This window comes from Grammomys surdaster, unplaced genomic scaffold (genome assembly GCF_004785775.1).
Source record: "Grammomys surdaster isolate TR1022 unplaced genomic scaffold, NIH_TR_1.0 126086, whole genome shotgun sequence".
NCBI classification, from domain to species: domain Eukaryota; kingdom Metazoa; phylum Chordata; class Mammalia; order Rodentia; family Muridae; genus Grammomys; species Grammomys surdaster.
This window is the reverse complement of record NW_021620894.1, coordinates 5116865-5137834: the sequence shown is the minus strand read 5'-3', so window position 1 is coordinate 5137834 and position 20970 is coordinate 5116865. Positions and strand designations below refer to the sequence as shown.

Below are 20970 nucleotides of genomic sequence, written 5' to 3'. Positions count from 1 at the left end.
AGCTCCTCTCTCTCTCTCTCTCTCTCTCTCTCTCTCTCTCTCTCTCTCTCTGTGCCTGGGATGAATTATATTTAATTCACAGCTGGTTTACTAGGCTTATGCCTGCTGGATTCAACTAGACTCAAACATTTATGTAGGCTTGAACAGCCTTAAATAAGAGAAGCGAGCTTCTAAGGCACGGAAGGCCTTCAGAAGGCAGATCGCTCCCAGCCAGTCCCCCAGAGGAGCGGGCATGCAGTCTCTGCAGATCGTTCCATGTCTTTCTCATTATTAATGTCCCAGGAATTCATTTCTACAGTCTGCCTCGGTCACACTCAGATATTTTAAGTGCCTTCTTGTTTGAAATTCCATGTCTTCAAATCGCTCCTCTAACGGGTACAATTTTCATTTCTCCTGAAAGTTTTATTTCCTTTCTAAGAATGGGCCACGCTCTTTTATAACTCAAAGCATCTCCTGTGTCCTTGGTGGAGGATTTGAAAACATCTCGGCGACTGTGGATCACTAAGTCATAACTACTGAGGAATAGGGATAATCTAGCAAAGACAGACGACCTCAAGGTGAATTTCAGTGAGTTCAAGTTTAGATACTAGACTCTCATAGTCCCAGCATACAGAGAAAGCAACCGTGTCCAGTACTTACAGGTATCCCCTCCATTCTCTTCTCCAGTAAGTGGCCACCTGACCTTCACTCTGGGGCCCAAATGATATGGGAGGAGCGTTTTTATTTTCTCCCAGCCGCCATGCTGGTTGGCTTCAAATCTACTTACCTGTGACTGAGCTGTCTTCCTTTCTCCGCGCCAGTGTCTACCGTGCGGTGTCCCAGCTTCAGCCATTACTCTGTATGTACCAGTAGTTGTCCAGACACCTGCTCGGACCTGACAGCCTCTCAGAACTGTGCCACGCCATGCACGGAAGGTTGCGAATGTAATGAGGGCTTTGTCCTCAGCACCAGCCAGTGTGTCCCTTTGCACAAGTGCGGCTGTGACTTCGATGGCCACTACTATACCATGGGGGAGTTCTTCTGGGCCACGGCCAATTGTACAGTGCAGTGCTTATGTGAAGAGGGAGGGGACGTCTACTGCTTCAACAAGACCTGCCGGAGTGGGGAGGTGTGTGCCGTGGAGGACGGTTACCAGGGCTGCTTCCCCAAGCGGGAGACGGTGTGTCTGCTCAGCCAGAACCAGGTGCTACACACATTTGATGGTGCCGCCTACGCTTTCCCATCTGAGTTATCATACACACTACTCAAGACCTGCCCCGAGCGTCCTGAGTACTTGGAAATTGATATCAACAAGAAGAAGCCTGATGCAGGGCCTGCTTGGCTCCGGGGTGTTCGGATCCTCGTGGCTGACCAAGAGGTCAAGATAGGAGGTGTCGGGGCTTTGGAAGTCAAGGTAAGATTCCTTGCTTCCTTCGATGGAGTAACAGAACGCGCCCTTTTCATCTGGCTTGGTGTTCTTCCTCTGGCTGTGAGTTGATTTTTTAAAAGGACATGGATTCGATATGGAGGCATTTAAAAAAAAAAAAAGATTGACCCAAAATGAGACTGGAACAGGTGGCGAAATGGAGCCAGGTCGGAATTCTCTCAATTAGATAGCATGAAATTCACTGTCCGTAAGAACAAATCCTCACAAGAGGCTATGTGCCAACCTAAGCCTTTCTCCTGAAATAAGTTGTAGCATCGCCTCTAATCACATAGCTATCGAAGCCAAGGCACAGAAGTGTTGAGAAACTTCCTCTAGGGAAACACAGCTCCAAAGTGGGATTTAAGCGTCAGTAGGCTGGTGGCTGTCGCTTAAGTTGTTCAGGCTGTAAGATCCCTTCTGCAGGCAGAAGGAAGTTCATTGGGACAATGCAGGGGTGCTTGCTGTGCTGCTTCCTATTACTCTAACATGGGCTAATATACCCACGGCCAGGTGTCCAAGCTCACTAATTCTCAAAGGAATCTTGGGAGTCACTTAGAGCAATGTTTGATTCCATAGAAGGTGCCGGGGGTGGGGGGCTGAGTGAGGGTCCCGTGGCTGATTTGGCAGAGATGAGGTGGTGCCGGGAAAGGACTCTCCCTTCTCTCAGTCGAAGGTGAATCGAGTGGCATTTGGAAAACAAAAATCGTATCAAGGAGATTACAAGATGCATGCCCACAGAAGGAAAAGGCTGTGTTCTCAGCCCCATTAGTAAATTGACAGAGATTAGTCTAGTAAGGGAATAGCAGAGATATAGAGGTAGATGGACATCTAGACATTAGCTCTCCTCTATGCACCCCAAAGGTCTGGGGAACAGGAAAATTAAAAATTGATGGCAGAAGAGGGAACCAGAAAGGTGTGGAAGAAGAGTGCTGTCTGGAAAATGGTGCCTAAAGGGGGATTGGCAGCAGAAGAAATACCGCCCCTCAGGACAGGTCACTCAGGGTGTTTGTGTGGGACTGACTAGCTTAAGGTCTGAGACACACTAAAATAATGAGAAAATAAGCCCCTCAAAAGAAAGAAACAAGCTTGTGAATAAACCATTGGTGTTTGTGTGCAGTTTATATATACCATCAGCTCCTGGGTATTTTCAAGGAGCTGGCCCTGGCACAGAGCCAGTCCTACCCAGCCTCAGAACCACTGGGTCCTCTCTGGGTCTCTGCCCCTGACAGCAGTGTTTTTTTTTTTTTTTTTTTGATTTTTCAGCTAAATGGTCAAGATGTAGAATTACCGTTTTTCCATCCTTCGGGGAGGCTGGAGATTCATAGAAACAAAAACAGCACAACGGTGGAGTCCAAGGGCGTGGTATCCGTCCAGTACTCTGATGTGGGACTTCTGTACATCCGACTGTCCACCATGTACTTCAACTGTACTGGGGGCCTATGTGGCTTCTTCAATGCCAATGCCAGTGATGAGTTCTGCCTTCCTAATGGCAAGTGCACAGACAACCTGGCGGTGTTCCTGGAGAGTTGGACGACATTCGAGGAAATCTGCAATGGCGAGTGTGGGGACCTGCTGAAGGCCTGCAACAATGACTCTGAGCTGCTCAAGTTCTACCGGAGCCGCTCCCGGTGTGGTATCATCAACGACCCCTCCAACAGCTCCTTCCTGGAATGCCACGGGGTGGTCAATGTCACTGCCTACTACCGCACCTGCCTGTTTCGCCTGTGCCAGAGCGGAGGCAATGAGTCAGAGCTGTGTGATTCTGTGGCCCGCTATGCCAGTGCTTGCAAGAATGCAGATGTGGAGGTGGGCCCCTGGAGGACCTATGACTTCTGCCGTAAGTTAGGGCTGCATCAAGGGGCGGCTAGGGTTGGGGAAACATATTCTACCATGATTTCCTAGTCAGGACTTCTCTTCTTAGTGGGACTAAGCTCAATGAGGAGTCTGATGGCTTGACTTATTACCCCAAACTAGGCTGTTTCTTAACTTTAATTTTCATTTCAGTGTGTGTGTATGTGTGTGTGTGTGTGTGTGTGTGTGTGTTGTCATTGGAAGACAGAGAATATCCAATGCCTTGGGTTATGTTTCAGGCTGTTGTGAACTTCCAATATGGGTATTGGTAACCAAGCTCAGGTCTTTCTCAAGAGCAGTGCATGCTCTTAATCTGTGAGTCGTCTATCCATCCCCTCCTACCTTATCATTTGAAGCAGAGTCTCTTACTTAGTCTAGCATTCACTGATTGGCTAGACTCACTGATCAGAGAACTCTAGGAATCCACTTGTCTCTCAGTGCTGGAGTTATAGATACTCAAGCTTTTCTATATGGATTCCGGGGATCTGAACTGAGGCCTTAAAGTTTGTGTGGCAGGTACTTCTTCAACTGAGCTGCCTCCCAAGTCCCTTCTTTTCACAACTAAACACACAGTATCTTTCCACTGTAGAGCAGTTAGCCATCCCATTGACTGGTGGTTTTATCTACAGAAAGCACAAGCACCAGGTTAAAGGAGCAGAAACCTTTGTGATGGCTTCATGGGTACCTTCCCCTTGGGCAATGAAGAACCCCATTCATTCTGGTAGGGCACAATCAGCTAGGGAGCTTTTCAGGGTGTTGGAGATTAGCGTTTCTCCCTGGGGTAAGTCTGACAATGGCTATTAAGACAGTCCCATGTACTTGGCTCTTCATTTTGTCCCCAGAGTATATAATCCCTCTCGGCAGGGCAGTGGTGACACTAGTAGTCATTAGAATAACCCCTGAGCAGACAAGATACCCAACACCCAGCTTATCAGTAGCAGCAGAAGGGGAAGGGAGAGCCTGAGAGTGTGGAACTGTGCAGCAGAGTAAGAACAGCTCAAGTACCTCACTTTATCTCACTAAGAACTTTGCCCTAAACCATGAAGACACCAAGTTCCGAGTCTGTGTATCTCTCTGCCGTAATCTACCCTAAGTCTTATCATTAAAAAAATATTAAATAGTTTCAAAGTTACACAAAAATTCTGAGCACTCCTATGAAGTCATTACCCAGATTAAATCTGTTGTATATAGTCTTTCCCTTTCGTTTCCTCTCCACACATCTACCCACTCCCCACACACATAAACATTCAACAGTAATTTGCATATAGCCCTTTCATCAACCTCTGATATTGTGACCAATTACATACAGGTAACCAACTGACAAAGAGAGAGGCGTTATTTTTGGCGCAGGGTTTCAGCTCAAGGGTTGGTTAGCCCTATTGCTTCTGGGTCTGTGGGTGAGCGTACAGCATGGTGAGGTTCATGTGAGCAAGCCAACCTGCTCATTGCATGAATGAGAGAGGGAGGAAGGACTAGGTTCCTACTCATCTACTCATTTCAAGGAACATCCCTGATTTCCCAAAGACCTGTGCTGGAAAGCAATCCTTTTACATTTGGGGACATCTGAGATCCCGATCAATCACCCTCCCCACTAGTTCTGCAGTAGATATTCCCTGAGACTAAGGCCATTTGTTACACAGTGTAGTGCAGTTAGATGCTTTAGGAAATTTAATGTAGATAGAACAACTTAACCTCCTCAATCTAATTTTGTCATCTGTCTTGGGGGTACCTTTGATGTTTTTTCCCTTCTGCACAGATCGAGTCTAGGCTCCTATGTTAATGTGTGTTTCTTTAGTGCCCTATAGTCTGACTGAACGCTAATCCCTAGAGTTCTTTGCCCTTTAAAATAGAATGGCTTTCTATTTAGACTTGGTGTCACTCATGCTGGACCTCAATTGTACACCCCAGTCAGCTCCCTGCACAGGATCCACATGCAGACTAAGGCTATATCCAGCCTGCCCCCTTGTGGGTGAGGTCCACGCTTATGTCTAGGCTAAGGCATGGATGGAATGTCTTGTCTGTAAATCTCCTGTGTGTTTTTTTCTCTTACAACCAGAAAGCAAAGTGTGGGGCGGTTTTGGGCATGCACTTCTGCTTCTGTCTATCGAAGTCTCTGTCCTGGTTCGGCATCTACTGTCAATTTTGGTTTGTGTTAAATCTTGTGCACTGTGGTTACCAACTCACAGGTTTCAGGTCCAGTGCTGTCCTGCCTGCTCAGTCAGGGACCGCCATCCTACTGTAGGCAAGAGTCCCCTCCCCCAGTCTCTCCCACCTGTCTTTCAGCTGACCCACTTATCTGCTCATACTTCCCGTCTGTCTCACCATATCTCATCAATGTGGACATGGATTCTAATTTTTTAAGGTCCAGTATCTCACATGTCATCTAAAAAGTATTTGTTCTGTATTTGGCCTGTGGGACCTTCAAACTCACCCCCGCCCTTCACCATGTCTCTGTTTGCCTTTTCAGCACTTTCTTACTTTCTGATCAAACAGGAGGGTCACACTTAGCTCTGAATTCTCTGCTCCCTGGGTGATGTTCAGCCTTTATATTAAGAAGCCCTACTTTCTTTTGGTGAGGGGTTTTATGGAGGTCAACATCTAGGCACCAGTTACCCAGTGCTCTTGGGGTTATTGTTATTTTGCTATAGGCTCTTTCAACAGAGTTAAACACACACACAGACAGACACACACACATACACACACACATACACAAACAGATACACACATACACACATATACACATGCACACACACAAACACACACATATACACACACATACACATATGCATACACAAACATCCACACACATGCGCACACATACATACAAACATATACACCCACACATACATATATACATGTGCATATACAAACACACACATACACACATGCACACACAAACATACACACACACACATACACACACTCATACACACATGCACACACTCATACACACATACACACATGCATATACAAACATCCACACACTCACACACACATAAACACGCACACACACATAAACACACACATACACATATACACAAACATACATATGGATACACACACACACACACACACCTTTAAATCTCTGATTTATGAACTTCAGAAATCTGGTGAGGATGTGGCAGGCCTGGTGGCTGTCAACTTGGGAGAGGGTAGTTATGTTCCTGATGAACCTTGGCTTCCTTCAGAAAGGACTGACAGAAAATGCCATGAGTCCTGAGGCTGAACTCTTTATAAAGTCACCTTCAGCAGAGCTACTCTGTTCTTATTGACTACCTTACTAGTGGGGACTTTGAAAGACTCCCCCCAAATCTTCCTCTGTGCTCTGCTTTCCCACACTGCCTTTCTTGGGCCTTACTATGGCTTCTAACCCTGCTCTCACACCCGGCTTTCTGGCTGGATTGTGGGATTGCCTGTCCCAGATCTATGCTACCACCGGGTCATCTGTTTAGACAATGAGTGAGCTCCTGTCTGGCTGGGAATGCTTACCGGTTATTCTGTATTGTTCAGAGTACATATTGGTGGCACTCAGTTTAGCCTGGCCTGGAATTATGAGGATGGTTCCTCCTCTTCCTGAGAAAAACAAGTCATCAAGCCCCCCATCCCCCATTCAGGCCAGAGGAGTCAGGGCAGCTCTTTAAAGGAGGGTTTGGGCAGTGGTGGCCATGTTTAAAGGAGAGTTTGGGCAGTGGAGGCCACGTGGAGCATGGTTTCATTTGGAAGACGACAGGGTGACACCTGGCTTACCTGCTACGTTAGTTCTTTTAGCTCTGTTGAGAATGACCAAAGTGTGCATACTTGATCAGCCCAGCTGTCTGAGGATCGAGGGCATATTATGACTGGGTCCTAACAAATCGATTAAGTGACAGCTACTAGGAACAAGAAACAGCATCTTCTTTGAACTTGGAAACAGACAACCATGCTCCCTCTGTTTGGACATTTTTAGCCCGTCCTCTTGTTGGCAGAGCCAGCTTCCCCAATTAAGGAATTTCCCAGAGTGATTACGGGGGCAGGGGAAAGTTTTACGACTCCACGTCTCTGTGTTCCAGACTCTCGGACAAATCCAGACAACACAATAAGTCATAAGCAACAGCCATTTAAATAAGTCATGTTATTTGCTTTCCCCATAAACCTGCAGTCAGTGCTGTGGCATTCATAATTTAGAGACAAGTGTGAAAGTCCCTCTATCCAGACATATATAATCAGTGTTGAACTAGCCTTCAACTCCAAACCGTATGGTATTCTAGTCAACGGCAATGGAGAGAGTCCTTTAGCCTAGAGGGAAAAAAAAAAAAAACAAAAAAAAAGATTAGCTCTTAGTTCTCAGTGCAGACCGATCAAGTCGGTCCTCGTGGGCAGAGCTATTATATACATGCAATTTATTTTTCTGTAGTGTCCTTCACGTCCTTGGATTGTAAGACTCTGCCAAGGAAGGATGGAATGTCTGAGAGCCAAAGAAAGTTCTATGAGGAAGACCTTGTTTTCCTAGAGGGATGGGGACCCTTGTGGGTCTTTAGAACCCACAGGCTTGTAGACAGACTTTTTTTTGTGCTCTTGGATTAGGTCCCTTCTCCTGTCAAATGATCACGAGCCAAGCCATGAGGTAAAGGGGGGTTGCTTACTCAGAACCTCACAGAAAGCTGCCATGTTCTTCTATGGTAGAGACTTGACCCAACAAGGAAGGCTTCTGGGACAATGAATTTGAAACGAAATGTGACAGAGTCACAAGACTCGGCTTTGAAGGGGGCTCTATGTGTGAGGAAATTATGAGCAGAGGCAGGGGGATCACTATACACAGTGTGCTGGTGGGGTGAAGGAGACCACAGGGTGTCCGGTGCAGACCAAGACAAGACCAAAGGAAATCTATTGGACCAATGCAATCTGCTTAAGAGAAAGAGGGTCCAAAGTGGTGGAGGGGAGCATGCTGTTTATTAATACTCTACTGTGAACTCAGCATATTAAATGATTGATCGTCAGAACAAACCTACCAGGTAAATACGGCTATCGTCAACAACAACAACAGAGAAACCAGAGCTCAGAGATATTCACAAGGTAGAACTGAGAGAGTAGCATCCTCGTGGTTCTATGGCCTCAAAGCAAGTGTTTCTGTAGTGCATCACACACTGTCTCCAGAATCTAAGCCAAGTCATCTGTTTCAATCCCTGCCTGGTTATAGGTAGACAGGTTGTATAACGGACCTCTCACATCCTCGAATAATGATAAAAAGACTTGTCTAAATCCAGATGGCTGTGATGAGGCCCACAAAAAGGCCTAGGAGAGGGTCCACATTTAGCAGGTGCTCAGTACTGGATCACAGACAAAGAATCTTCTGCATAGTAGATCAAAGACACAAACGGAGCCTGGGTGTGTCCTCTGACCTTTGCTCATGGCAGTGAGGGTGACAATATTCAATTTCATGGCTTCATTGAGCTCATTGTCCTATACAAATACGAAACCACAAATGATGGCGCACTCATACGCAGTCACACAGATGTGCACATCCACACATACTTCTGTCTCTTGCCTCTGTTCGTTTTTCAAACTCATCTTCTTTTTGACCACCCTCAGCTCTAGAATGCCCGGAGAACAGCCATTTTGAGGAGTGTATGACCTGTACAGAAACCTGCGAGACCCTGGCCTTGGGCCCCATCTGTGTGGATAGCTGCTCTGAGGGATGCCAGTGTGACGAAGGTTATGCCCTACAGGGTAGCCAATGCGTAACTCGGAGCGAGTGCGGCTGCAACTTTGAGGGGCACCAACTTGCCACCAATGAAACCTTCTGGGTAGACCAGGACTGCCAGATCTTCTGCTACTGCAATGGCACAGACAACAGTGTCCACTGTGAGACCATGCCCTGCAGGGATAATGAATACTGCATGGAAGAGAGTGGCTTATATTACTGCCAGCCCCGCACAGACGCTTCCTGTATCGTCTCCGGCTATGGCCACTACCTCACCTTTGATGGCTACCCTTTTGACTTCCAGACCAGTTGCCCTCTTATCCTCTGCACCACAGGAAGCAGATCAGTCTCGGACTCTTTCCCCAAGTTCATTGTAACAGCCAGGAATGAGGACCGGGACCCATCTCTAGCCTTGTGGGTGAAGCAGGTGGACGTGACCGTGTTTGGCTACAGCATTGTGATACACCGGGCTTACAAGCACACTGTGCTGGTGAGTAGTCAAAAGGGCTGACCTCCAGAGTGGATTCAGCATCCACTCTGGAAGTAGCACCCCAGGCCAGCTGGATGCCGCTGGGCCACAGTGGTGCAGAATCCAAAGGCACTCATAGTGTGTTACGAGAGAGAGGCCTTGGGGGGGGGGATGCCTTAGGGTTTTTCTGCTGTGAACAGACACTATGACCTAGGCAAACCTATAAATGACAACATTTAATTGGGACTGGCTTACAGGTTCAGAGGTTCAGTCCATTATCATCAGGGTGGGAATATGGCAGCATCTAGGCAGGCATGGTGCAGGCAGAGCTGAGAGTTCTACATCTTCATCTGAAAGCTGCTAGCAGAATACTGGCTACCAGGCAGCTAGGAAGAGGATCTTAAAGCCAACACCCATAGTGACACACCTACTCTAACAAGGCCACACCTCCTAATAGTGCCACTCCCTGGGCCAAGCATATACAAACCATCACAGGGGATTTCTGTTGCTCTTTCTTATAGATCAAGAAACGGACTCAGAGAGCAAAGGATTGCCAAAGTCACAGGCACCAAAGTGAGGGAAGAGGCATCATGATCAATACACCTTAGATCATAGCAGGACACATCACCAAGGGCAACGATTCAGATTCAAATCTAATGTTGGCAACCGCTGTGCAACCTCAGGCAATCCTGTAGTATGCCAGTGCTATCGTTCATCTGTAAGAAACTTCATGCCTGGCACAGGGTGTGGTTCTCTCAGTGACACTAGTTTCCTCATTTGTCATCCTCTCTTTTGAGATCTGTGTGACACCTGCCTGCTCAGGCCTCCCTGACTGTTTCCATTCTCCCTGTTGGCTGCCAGAGCATCTGAGTTCCAGGGTCTTGCTCTCATTTGGAGCATTTTGAGGGGCTCTCCACACTGTCTTTCTTTATACACCAAGACCTTAGGTCTGTCTTCCTACCCATTCATCCATGAAGTCTTTAGCCACAATGCCAAGAGCAGCAGGGCCAAGAAGTCTGAAGCAGCCTGTAGATAGCCCCCATGGCAGAGCAGCCCTCCCCGATCCTCCATCTCTTCTTAGCATGATGCTGAAACCAGCCAGCTAGCCAGTAGACTCTGCAGAGCTGATTCATAGGGTCTGATTTAAGGGGATGAACCTTCCTCGTGTGGACCCCACAGACCTGTAGTATACTTATAATCACCAGTTGGGCTTCTTGGCATCTTGTAGACTTTCTCCTTTGAATGGTGAAAGAAAGTAGACTCAGCTAAACATAACAGGCTAGGATCACTCAAAGAGCCCACCTCGTTTCTCTTCTTCCTGGGAGATCTGTTTAGCTCTGATGCAGAGAAGGTACAGCTCCTAGGACTGCCTTCCTTTTACAGTAATTGCACAAGCTTACTTAGCATCCGAGGCAGCAGCCTCAGTTTTTTGCTAGTATGTTTTTCTTCTGTTTCTGACAGAAAGTCTCACTCTGGCTTCCAGGTTGGACTGGAACTATGACCCCTTACCCAGTGATGTTTGTCAAGTGAATGAATGAAGTGACATTATGATCCCTTTCTTTTAAGGTTCCTGTGGGTTTCCTTCTGCTGCTGGTTACTTCTTTAGAAATCTGAGACACTGAATGGGCCAATGTGAATTTGTCCTATGTATACAATGCCATACATGTGTATATATAGGGCATGTGTATATTGGTGCCCATGCTTCTCTCGGTGTATGTGTGTGTGTGTGTGTGTGTGTGTGTGTGTGTGTCTATCTGTCTGTCTGTCTGTCTGTCTCTGTCTCTCTGCCTCTGTCTCTATCTGTGTGTGTGTGTGTGTGTGTGCGTGTGTGTTTGTGTTTGTAAGCCACAGATCAACATTAGGTGTCTTCCTTTATTGATTTGCATGTTATTTTTTTTACATTTTTATTTTATCTTAAGTGCGTGGATTCTTTGCCTGTACATATGTGTGTCTATGCACCACATATGTGCCTGGTGCCATAGAGGCCAAGAGAAAGCAGTGGTCAGATCCACTAAAACAGAAGTTACAGACAGTTGTGAGCCACCACGTGGGTGTCTGGGACTTGAACCTGGGTCTCCTGGAAGAGCAGCCAGTGCTCTTAACCATTGAGCTATCTCTCTAGCCCCAATTATTATTTTTTTGAGCCTGGAGATCACCCACTGGCTAGATTAGCTTCCAAACACAACTCTGGGATACTCCCGTCTCTTCATCTCAAGGCTGGGTTTTGAAGCGTGTGCCTGGCATTTTATGTAGCTTCCAGGAACTTGTGCAGAAACACTTTAGCAACTATGTCACTTCCCCAGCCCCAAGATTAAAATTCTAGCAGATGCCTCTACAGTGGAAGCTACTCATTATAACATCGTTTGCCCATTCCACTCTCATCAGAGGTTAAAACAAAGGGACCGTTCTCTCTGTCCGAGCATTACCTCACTGTGCCCTCTCCTCTTTCCCCTGTCTGATACATCCCCACCCTTAGGGTTTATACATTTTCTTGCAGTTAATGATCTCCCGGATATTCACTACCCTCCCACTTGGTTGGCCTTTCAAGGTTGTTGGATGTTCTTCCCTTTAAAACACATTTATCTGCTGATAAGCCTTGCTCGGCCGCTTGACTCATGTCCCGCTTCCACCCCACCTAGCATGCTCTCAGCAGTGAAGGTGTAGATATACGAGGTTGTATGGATTTTTGTGGGGTTTATTTTTTGTAAGCTCTTCCTAGTTATGTGCACAGACCATTGGATTCCTGTTGTCTTCATTCTCTTTCTATCACTGTGATAAACAGAGTGACCAGAAGCGACCTGGGGAGAAGAGGTTTAGAGAGCTTACGTCCTACAGTCCAGCATCAGAGGAAACTAAGGGAAGAACTCAAGGCAGGAGCTGATGAACAGACCATGGAGGAGCACTGCTTACTGGCTTGCTTAGCTTGCTATACATATACATACGTATACACATATACATATCATATACATATTCATATATCATATACATATTCATATTCATATATCATATACCATATGTCACATGTCATATATCCTATACACATATACACATATACACATACACATATATACATACATACACATATACACATATACATCATATACATATGCGTATACATATACACATACATACACATATACATATATACACATATACACATATACATATGCATATACATCATATGCATACACATACGCATACACATATACATCATCACACCTCAGGGGCAACCCTGGGCCCTCCCACATCAAACATTAATGAAGAAAATGCCCCACAGACTTGCCTATAGACAATCTGATGGAGGCATCTTCCCAGGTGAGGTTCCTTCTCCCCAGATGACTCTAGATTGTGTCAAATTGAAGAAATCAAACAAACAAAAAGCACAAGCAGCATATTCGCGACCACTTCCCGTCACCTCTCTCCTTCAGAGGAACTAGCTCCCCATTCTTTTTGGGTATCAACTCTTCTTCCCTTCCACTGTGGGGTTAAGCCCACAGAATCAGCCTACCCTTCCAGGCATGCACCCTGTCCCAGTCTCATGAGGTCCACGGATGGATGAGAGGACACTCTGCATTCTGTTTCTCAGTGTCTTCCTGTTTAAGGATGGTCATTTCTGGATGTGGGGTCCACTTCATCTACGTGACCTCATCTCATCACGGTGGTTCTGTCCTTAAAGGCTGTGTCCCAGTATAGGCTACGTTCACAAGTACCACTAGTTAAGGCTTCAGTGTAGCTTTCTGAACTATAGGATGCTACTCAGCATAGGGGTGCCTAGAGAGACATGGACGTCACCCATGTGGCGTTGAACGAGGTATGAGGATTCTGGGCCAGGACCCTTCTTCCTAAGTGTCATGCTGGGAACAGAGTTGACAGCCTTCAAACTCCTGACAAGAAGGCCAAACCAGGATGTATTGGAGGCTTTTTTACTCTGTGAGCCCATGGGATAGATTTAACAGTTACTTTGAATTATTGATATGCACTACAGGACCTGCTTATTCAGTGATTTGCATTTGTTTCTCCTGTGATGTTATTATTAGTCACCATAGCTGAAGAATAATGGCTGTCATCATGACAGAGTGAGGGAAAGCACAGGACCAACAGTGTGGCCCAGAGCCCCAGGTCACCACTGATGCTCTTAGAGATGGAGGGTAACATAGAAGTCACTCGCTGGGACACGAGACTCTTCTATGATTCTGACTTTCTTGTGCACTGAACTGTGCTACAGGAAATGAGAAAATCAACAAGGCTAAATGCAGGTAGAAGTAAACCAGGCTGGGCAACTGACGGTGAGCTGCAGAAGACTAGCCACTGGAAGGGGCACTGCAGTAGCTGGGGCTCTGCCAGGCACAGCCTGAGCTAGACAGAGTTGGTCCCTCCCATGCCATGACCAGGGGTACCAACACATCCACATCCTTCACGGTCAGGGAGGTCTCTGAGCCCCTCTCACACTCTTACTAGGTTTTCAAGTTTCGCTCTGATACAGTTTGGTTCAACAAGCTATTCCATACCAAGAAATGAAAAATTAAAAACAATGATATGTGTGTATGCGTATTCACGTGTTTGAGTATAAATGCATATATTCCACAGCACGCAGGTGGAGGCCATAGGACAATATTGGATGCTGGTCCTTGAATTTCACCTTGTTTGAGATAGTGTCTCTCATTCATCATTGAGGTCACCAGGCTAGCTGGCCTGGTGTTATCTATAGATTCTTTCGTCTATTCATCTCATCTTCCCACAGGAATACAAGATTAAGGACCCGTGCTACCATGTTCAGCCTTCTGTGGATTCCTGTAATTCGAATCCAGGTCCTCATGGTTATACAGAAAGCGTCTCCTCAGCCAACGAATGTTTTACACAATGGCATCGAAAATGAAAACAGTAAAAATAATTAAGCACGGGTTCTCTCGTAAGAGAGAGACAGAGTCTGACAGACCTCTTAGCAGTTAATGGCAGTGTAATTCCGAAGCATGAAGAAATGTTCCATGCAAAGGGCCGGAAGACAACAGAAGTTGTCTTGGTCTGCTTTAGGGCTTCAGGGAGGGCTTCTTGGAAGAGACGATCCAGATTCAAACCTGAAGGAGCCCATCTGCCAGGAAGAGAATGAGCTGAGAGGGCCTAGGTCAGGGAAGCATCAGGGCAGGCCTGGAGAGAAGGCGGGTGTGGGGTGGGAGGCTGGAGCTTGCAGAAGTTGTTTAAAGAAACCATCACTGGAACACCAACCCGTGATCTCATTTCCAGCAAAGGCAGAGCTCCCACCACAACTTTCACAGCCATAGGCCAAACCAACCCCATAGGTCATGTATATATTTGTACCTGGTCTATGTACATAATTTTTCATTCTTTCCTAAACTGTGTGGGATAGCATTGTTAACACGACATCTATATCATGCTATCGAAAGGAACTTGAGGATGGTCATGCAGGTTTGTCCATCTCTTTGAGATTGCCACAAAACATCATCTGCACAGCTAATACCTGGGTTACATACATATGCAGACACACATACATACACACACATACACACATACATATATACACACAGACACATACATACACACAGACACACATACACACAGACACACATACATATACACACAGACACATATACACATACATACATACATACATACATACATACACACATGACATATATGTACACATATACACATACACACATATATATACATACACATATGATATATATATACATATACACACATACATACAAACACACACATATACACACAACACACACACACATACACACACATTTACACAAGCAAGCAGCAACAACCAAAAAACTTACAATGTTTCGTATAAATTTATGATGTATTGGGCACTATTCGCAGCTATCCTGGGGCACATGTGGTTGAACATGGACAATGTGTGTAGGTTTTACGGAAATAGAATGTCAATATATTACAGAAAGGGTCTGAGACACGCTGGATGTTGGTAACTTCAAGGGTGATAGATCCACTTGCCTTTAGACTCCAAGGTAGTTATGTGTGTACACTCCTCTACAGCCATGTCTGTGACATCTTCTCATCCTCTGATGTATCCTTCTCTTCCTCCATCAGACTCTTGCAATATCAACCTCCTGCTTCCCTTCCGACTCCATCTCCCTGGGGTCCCCATTCTCTACTCCCCATTCCCAGAGAGAGTCAGGGCAGTGGACTATGACAGAGCGAGCACTCACGAGACAACGGAGATGGCGAGGTCTGAGCTGGTCAGAGTCGGAGGGAGGTGTGCTTTCTTTCAAGGTTCTCTTTGGCGGTGACATGCACAAGGTTTAATCCCATGACTTTGCCTTGCTGGGTGGTGTCTCCTGTGTGACATCATGTAGTAAAGAACCCAGATTGCAAGAAAGGGCAAGTTGCACTTGTCAGCCAAGACTGTGAGCCTTTAGGGTGAGCCTGACCTCCTGTGAACTCTACCTCCCTGGTGACCTGCTGGGCTGGCATCCGTTTGCACGTGGCCGACCTACTTCTACCTTTAGGATTCCTGTTGGGAAAAAAAGAGCTTCCTCCTGCCCTGCTTAAATTCTGCCTCTTAATGACTTACCTTTCATTCTCCCCCAGCCTAGATGCAGACGGCTTCTTCTCTTTGTCCCTATGGATGTCCCTAACCCCTGTCTGCCCTCTTCCCTTTCTCCTATGTCTCCAGCCTTCACTTTCTACACTTTCTCTCCTACCCACAAACATGCTTACTCTAGACCAAAGCCCGGTCCTCCTCAATCTCTCTCCCATCCCTTCTCTCTTCCTAGGAAAGCTCCTCTGTGAGTCTTCTCTCTGGATCTCTTACCTGTTCCTTTATGTGCAGTGTATTTTGTAATCTGACTTCTGATCTCATGATTCCATTTGAATTCTCCTGTCAACATCTTAGATAACTTCCCCTCGCCCAAAGCCTGATTGTCATGAGTCAGCCTTTCTGGCACAGTTTCTTTGCCTACTTGACACTGACAGCAAGACATCCTTGACTGCAGTCCTTCCAGCTTCTCTGTCCTCAGATTCATCCTCCACTCCCAAAGATGCACTTGACAATCAATTGGCACTTATGGGCAATCATCTTTCGTTACAACTAAGATCCTCTACCTTGTCTGGGCTTTTGCTTGGGGAATGCTCTTTGCTTGGAGTTCCCTTATCTTCACTCTCATCCCCACTTTTCTCACCCACCCAAAGCATCCTTTAAGACTCTGTGTGAGTATTGTCATCTGTAGACCCTACTGATTCTGTCCCTAGGCTGAGTCTGAGGCATCTCTGTACCTGTATCATTGTTTTTACCAGTGATCTGGTTAAAGGATCTATTCAAGTCGTTGCCTTGTTATATGTCAGAGAAAAGTGCCCGTCCCTTTCACCAGCCTAGCACTATGCTTGGTACACAATAGTTACCACACTAATGTCTGTGAGATGAATGGATTCTGCCTCAGCAAACATGCATAGAAGCAGAGGAAGATGAGCTGAGTGTTGAGGAGAGAAAATTGACCTAGAGAAAGGGCCTTAAGGGAGGATGCCCTTTGGTATCTTATAGGTTTCTTAGAAGCAAGCCCCACGATGTGACTTCTTAAGAAAGCCAGGGAAAGCCTAGGGGAAGAGATAAAGACTGGCTTTAGATCCTCGGATGCTGGATACTCTGAACATGACCTACATCATGGAGCTGGTCACCAATGTGGGTCATTCATTAGCCAGAGTTTTCCCTTGCATGGACCAAGGTCATCTGAGTTATCGCTGTACCCACAGCCACAGTGACTGGGGATGAGAGTCCTTGTTGGGACAAGGAAAAGACCTTCCATACTTAATCAAGGAGAATAGGAGACAAGGAGACTGGGCTGGTGTGCTTGGTTCATTTGGGAAACTAAACTGTAGAGCACATCGGAGGTCCTGAAGAGACGGTAGACATAATGATTCCTGCCCTTCGGTTGCTTATGATCTTGCAAGTGAGATAAAAGCACCTGTAACGGGTTGTCACTCGAGGCAGGCTGTCATGGACACTTGGCAGTGTGCACATGTTTGATCTTGACCCAATAGAGAAGAATATAAGAGAATTAGAGATATAGCTCGTCCGGTGAGGAAGTCATCACATTGGCCATGGTCTTAGGCTCAGAAAATCTTGCTCTATGAGAGAGGTATCATGGGAGCACAGCCTTAGGATGAGAGAGATACTGATGGGTGCTGAGTGGCCAGCCAGGCAGAGGAACCAACAGAGTGAAGTCATCCTCAAAAAAAAAATTCGAATGGAATTAATAAATTGGAGATTGCCTAAAATAAATCCACAGTAGAGCTAGAAATAGAAACATAGGAGTTCTAGGTTTGGGTATTTTATTCTCAATGTTAATTGAATTTTTATTATCCTCCCGTTACCTTAGAGAAAACAATTTGAACTCCTGGGGGAAAATAATAACACTGTATAAACAGAAGGCACTGAAATAAATAGGTATATTTGTGTACAAAGGATAGTCATTTAAGTCTGTCTGAATCCTAATAATATGAGTTGACTGGCACAAAACGGTGTCACACACAAGGCTCATGTTGTACCTGGGCAAGCTCCATGTGGGATGTGTCCTTCAGGAGACTAATAACTAGGAGGACTGAGAAATGTTTAGGGCAACTGGGCTTTTCTCTTTGTCTCTTACAGGTCAACAATGAACGGTTGTACCTGCCCTTGAAGTTGGGACAGGGGAGGATAAACATCTTTTCCTTTGGCTTTCACGTGGTCGTGGAGACTGACTTTGGCCTGAAGGTTGTGTATGACTGGAAAACCTTCCTGTCTATCACCGTTCCCCGGAGCATGCAGAACAGCACCTATGGCCTCTGTGGACGCTACAATGGTGACCCTGATGATGACCTGGAGATGCCCATGGGGTTGCCTGCACTGAGTATCAATGAGTTTGGGCAGAGCTGGGTGAAGAGGGACACCTTCTGCCAGGTAGGCTGTGGGGACCGCTGCCCATCCTGTGCCAAAGTCGAAGGTTTCTCCAAAGTACAGCAGCTGTGCAGCCTGATCCCCAACCAGAATGCTGGGTTTGCCAAATGTCACAGCAAAGTCAACCCCACCTTCTTCTACAAAAACTGCCTGTTTGACTCCTGTATCGATGGGGGTGCAGTGCAGACAGCCTGCAGCTGGTTACAAAACTATGCCAGCACTTGCCAGACTCAAGGGATCGCAGTGACCGGCTGGAGGAACTACACGTCGTGCTGTGAGTCCTCCTTCTATCTCTCTTTCTTGTTCCCCCTTGTTTCTGATTGGTGTGGGAGGCCGGTCCTCCAACTCCATAGAAGTGAGGGCACACTGGAAAGATGGACTTCAGTACTTTCAGGACTTTCAGTACAGCGGGACTTCGGAACTCAGCCCCGCTACCTGAAATAGAAGGTGCAACTTTATAGTCTCCTTTCTTTCTTTGTAGAGAGGGCTCAACACCACGGATTTGATGGGTTATCCTGGAGAATGGAATGAGACCACATATCTAAAGCACAGAATATCATATGCCTCATTTGAATTCCAAATTCACAATAAATTGCTGGCCAGGGACTAACAGGGTCAGTGGTTCTCAACCTTCCTAAAGCTGCGACCCTTTTATATGGTTCCTCCTGTTGTGGTGACTTCTCCAGCCAGAAAATTATTTTTGTTGCTACTTCGTAACTATAATTTTGCTACTGTTGTGAATTATAATGTAAATATCTGATATGCAGGATATCTGATATGTGACCCCTGTGAAAGGGTCATTCAACCCACAAAGGGGTCGAAACCCACAGGTTGAGAAACACTGCTCTAGAACCTCATGGGTTATATATATATATATATATATATATATATATATATATATATATATACATATATATACATATATATTATAATTACATGTTATAATATATAATATTATATATACATATAATATACATATAGTATACATATACACATGATATACATATGATATACATATAATATACATATCATATATTAGTCTATGTGACTGCAGAACATGGCAGAATATTAAAAGCACTAGAAAAGGGAGTTCAGTTCATGGATTCAAGCCTCAGCTTGGTCATTAAGGATCAGGATAACTTTGAACTAACTCACTTCCCCTTCCTGGTACTCAGCTTCTTCTCTGAGGAGCAGCCATAGTCATGCCTGAACCATTTATGTACAGAAACACTAGAAGGATCAGATTAGGTCGTTGGAATCCTAGCACACAATACATGTTAGTGGTGCTATTATATTAATGGTTTGCCGTGGTTAAACCCACTGCTACGATACCCTGTCGGCACTTTTCATTACTTCTCTACAATAGCCCTATTAGACAAGGAAAAACGGAAGCTTAAAGGAATTAAGTAACTTGAGTAAAGTTAGACAATCTCAAAGGCAAGGTCAGGATTTGACTCTTGCCCCAACACACGTGTACTGCACTAGTGGACCACAGGAAATTTAGCTAGAGCGTTTGGCTGCATTCAGCATGCGCACATAGGAAAAAGTTGGTGGTGAAATAAATCACTGTGAGTCTTTAGTTAACCTGTCATGGCCTATTTTCCTACCCCAGCCTCATTAACTATAGCACATTTCTTTGTATGAAAGGTCTGATTGTACAAAATTGCTACAAATTAATGCTGGATGCTCAGAGCTTTAAATAAGGGGTATGGCGGGATCCACAAAGAACAAACTCTCATTTTCATCTTGGAAAGGGGAGATTTGGGTGCAGAGCTGTTGTAGTTTAATGATCAGTTAGTTGGTCTGCATTCCACATACAGCCCTTGGATTCATGGAAACTGGGGTGGGCAGAGGAAGGAGTGGAAAAAGTCCAAGACTATATCACCCAAGTTCAGTTCTTGAACAAGGAAGGTAGGGGACATGGTGTCTTTGGATCACTGTCCAGAAAAAGTCAGTCTCTAGTGTCTTCAAATATATATATATATAGGTATAGGTATAGCTATAGCTATAGCTATATATATGTGTGCGCGCGCGCGCGCACACACACACACACACACACACACACACACACGCACGCACACACACTCCCCTATTAAAAGTCTGGGACTAGAACAATGTCTAGGTCTCCTGGGGATTTACTAGATTCAGTGCAGTGAGACTGGTGGGTTTGACTTCTCTGAATCAGAAAACCGGGCTCTTGGCACAGGATCAGAAAGTGTAATTGGGAGGGGAGCCGAGCCTGGTTCTTCTTGAGGGAGGTCTGTCAAAGGAAGCTCTCCCCGCTTCCCCTTGCTTATTGGCTCCAATGCTCTGGGATGGGCTGAAATGGGATGGGCAGGGGGCTTAGGGGACAGACAGGTATAATGAATGACAAATGCCATCATGTCTAGCTGTGACAAACAAGGGAGTGCCTTAAAGGAGCTGACAACAACAAGAACTCTCCCCCAACTAATGAGCATCAGCTTGTGTCACTCATGGGAAGGAAAAAGAATTAAGTTAAGGAGACCTATGCCCCCCCCCAACCCCTATCTAAGGACAAAGTCACTCTGTGATGGAACTTGCTTGACTAGTGATAAAAGATATGATGGTTTCTCATTTCTTCCTGTCCTTACCAGTAAACTGGTCCTCCTCCTTCTTCAAAGTTC

The 20970-nt window shown here is 45.7% G+C and overlaps 1 protein-coding gene across 2 annotated transcripts in view; it reads left to right on the top strand.

The window, feature by feature from the left end:
• Window positions 1-20970, top strand: part of Tecta (tectorin alpha) — a 71240-nt gene that overhangs the window by 23576 nt on the left and 26694 nt on the right. For both annotated transcript variants that reach the window (XM_028755820.1, XM_028755821.1), the window contains exons 9-12: window positions 801-1393; window positions 2669-3242; window positions 8825-9426; window positions 18038-18599. In XM_028755820.1, the coding sequence (XP_028611653.1) occupies window positions 801-1393; window positions 2669-3242; window positions 8825-9426; window positions 18038-18599 (2331 nt within the window). The remainder of the gene's footprint in view (window positions 1-800; window positions 1394-2668; window positions 3243-8824; window positions 9427-18037; window positions 18600-20970) is intronic.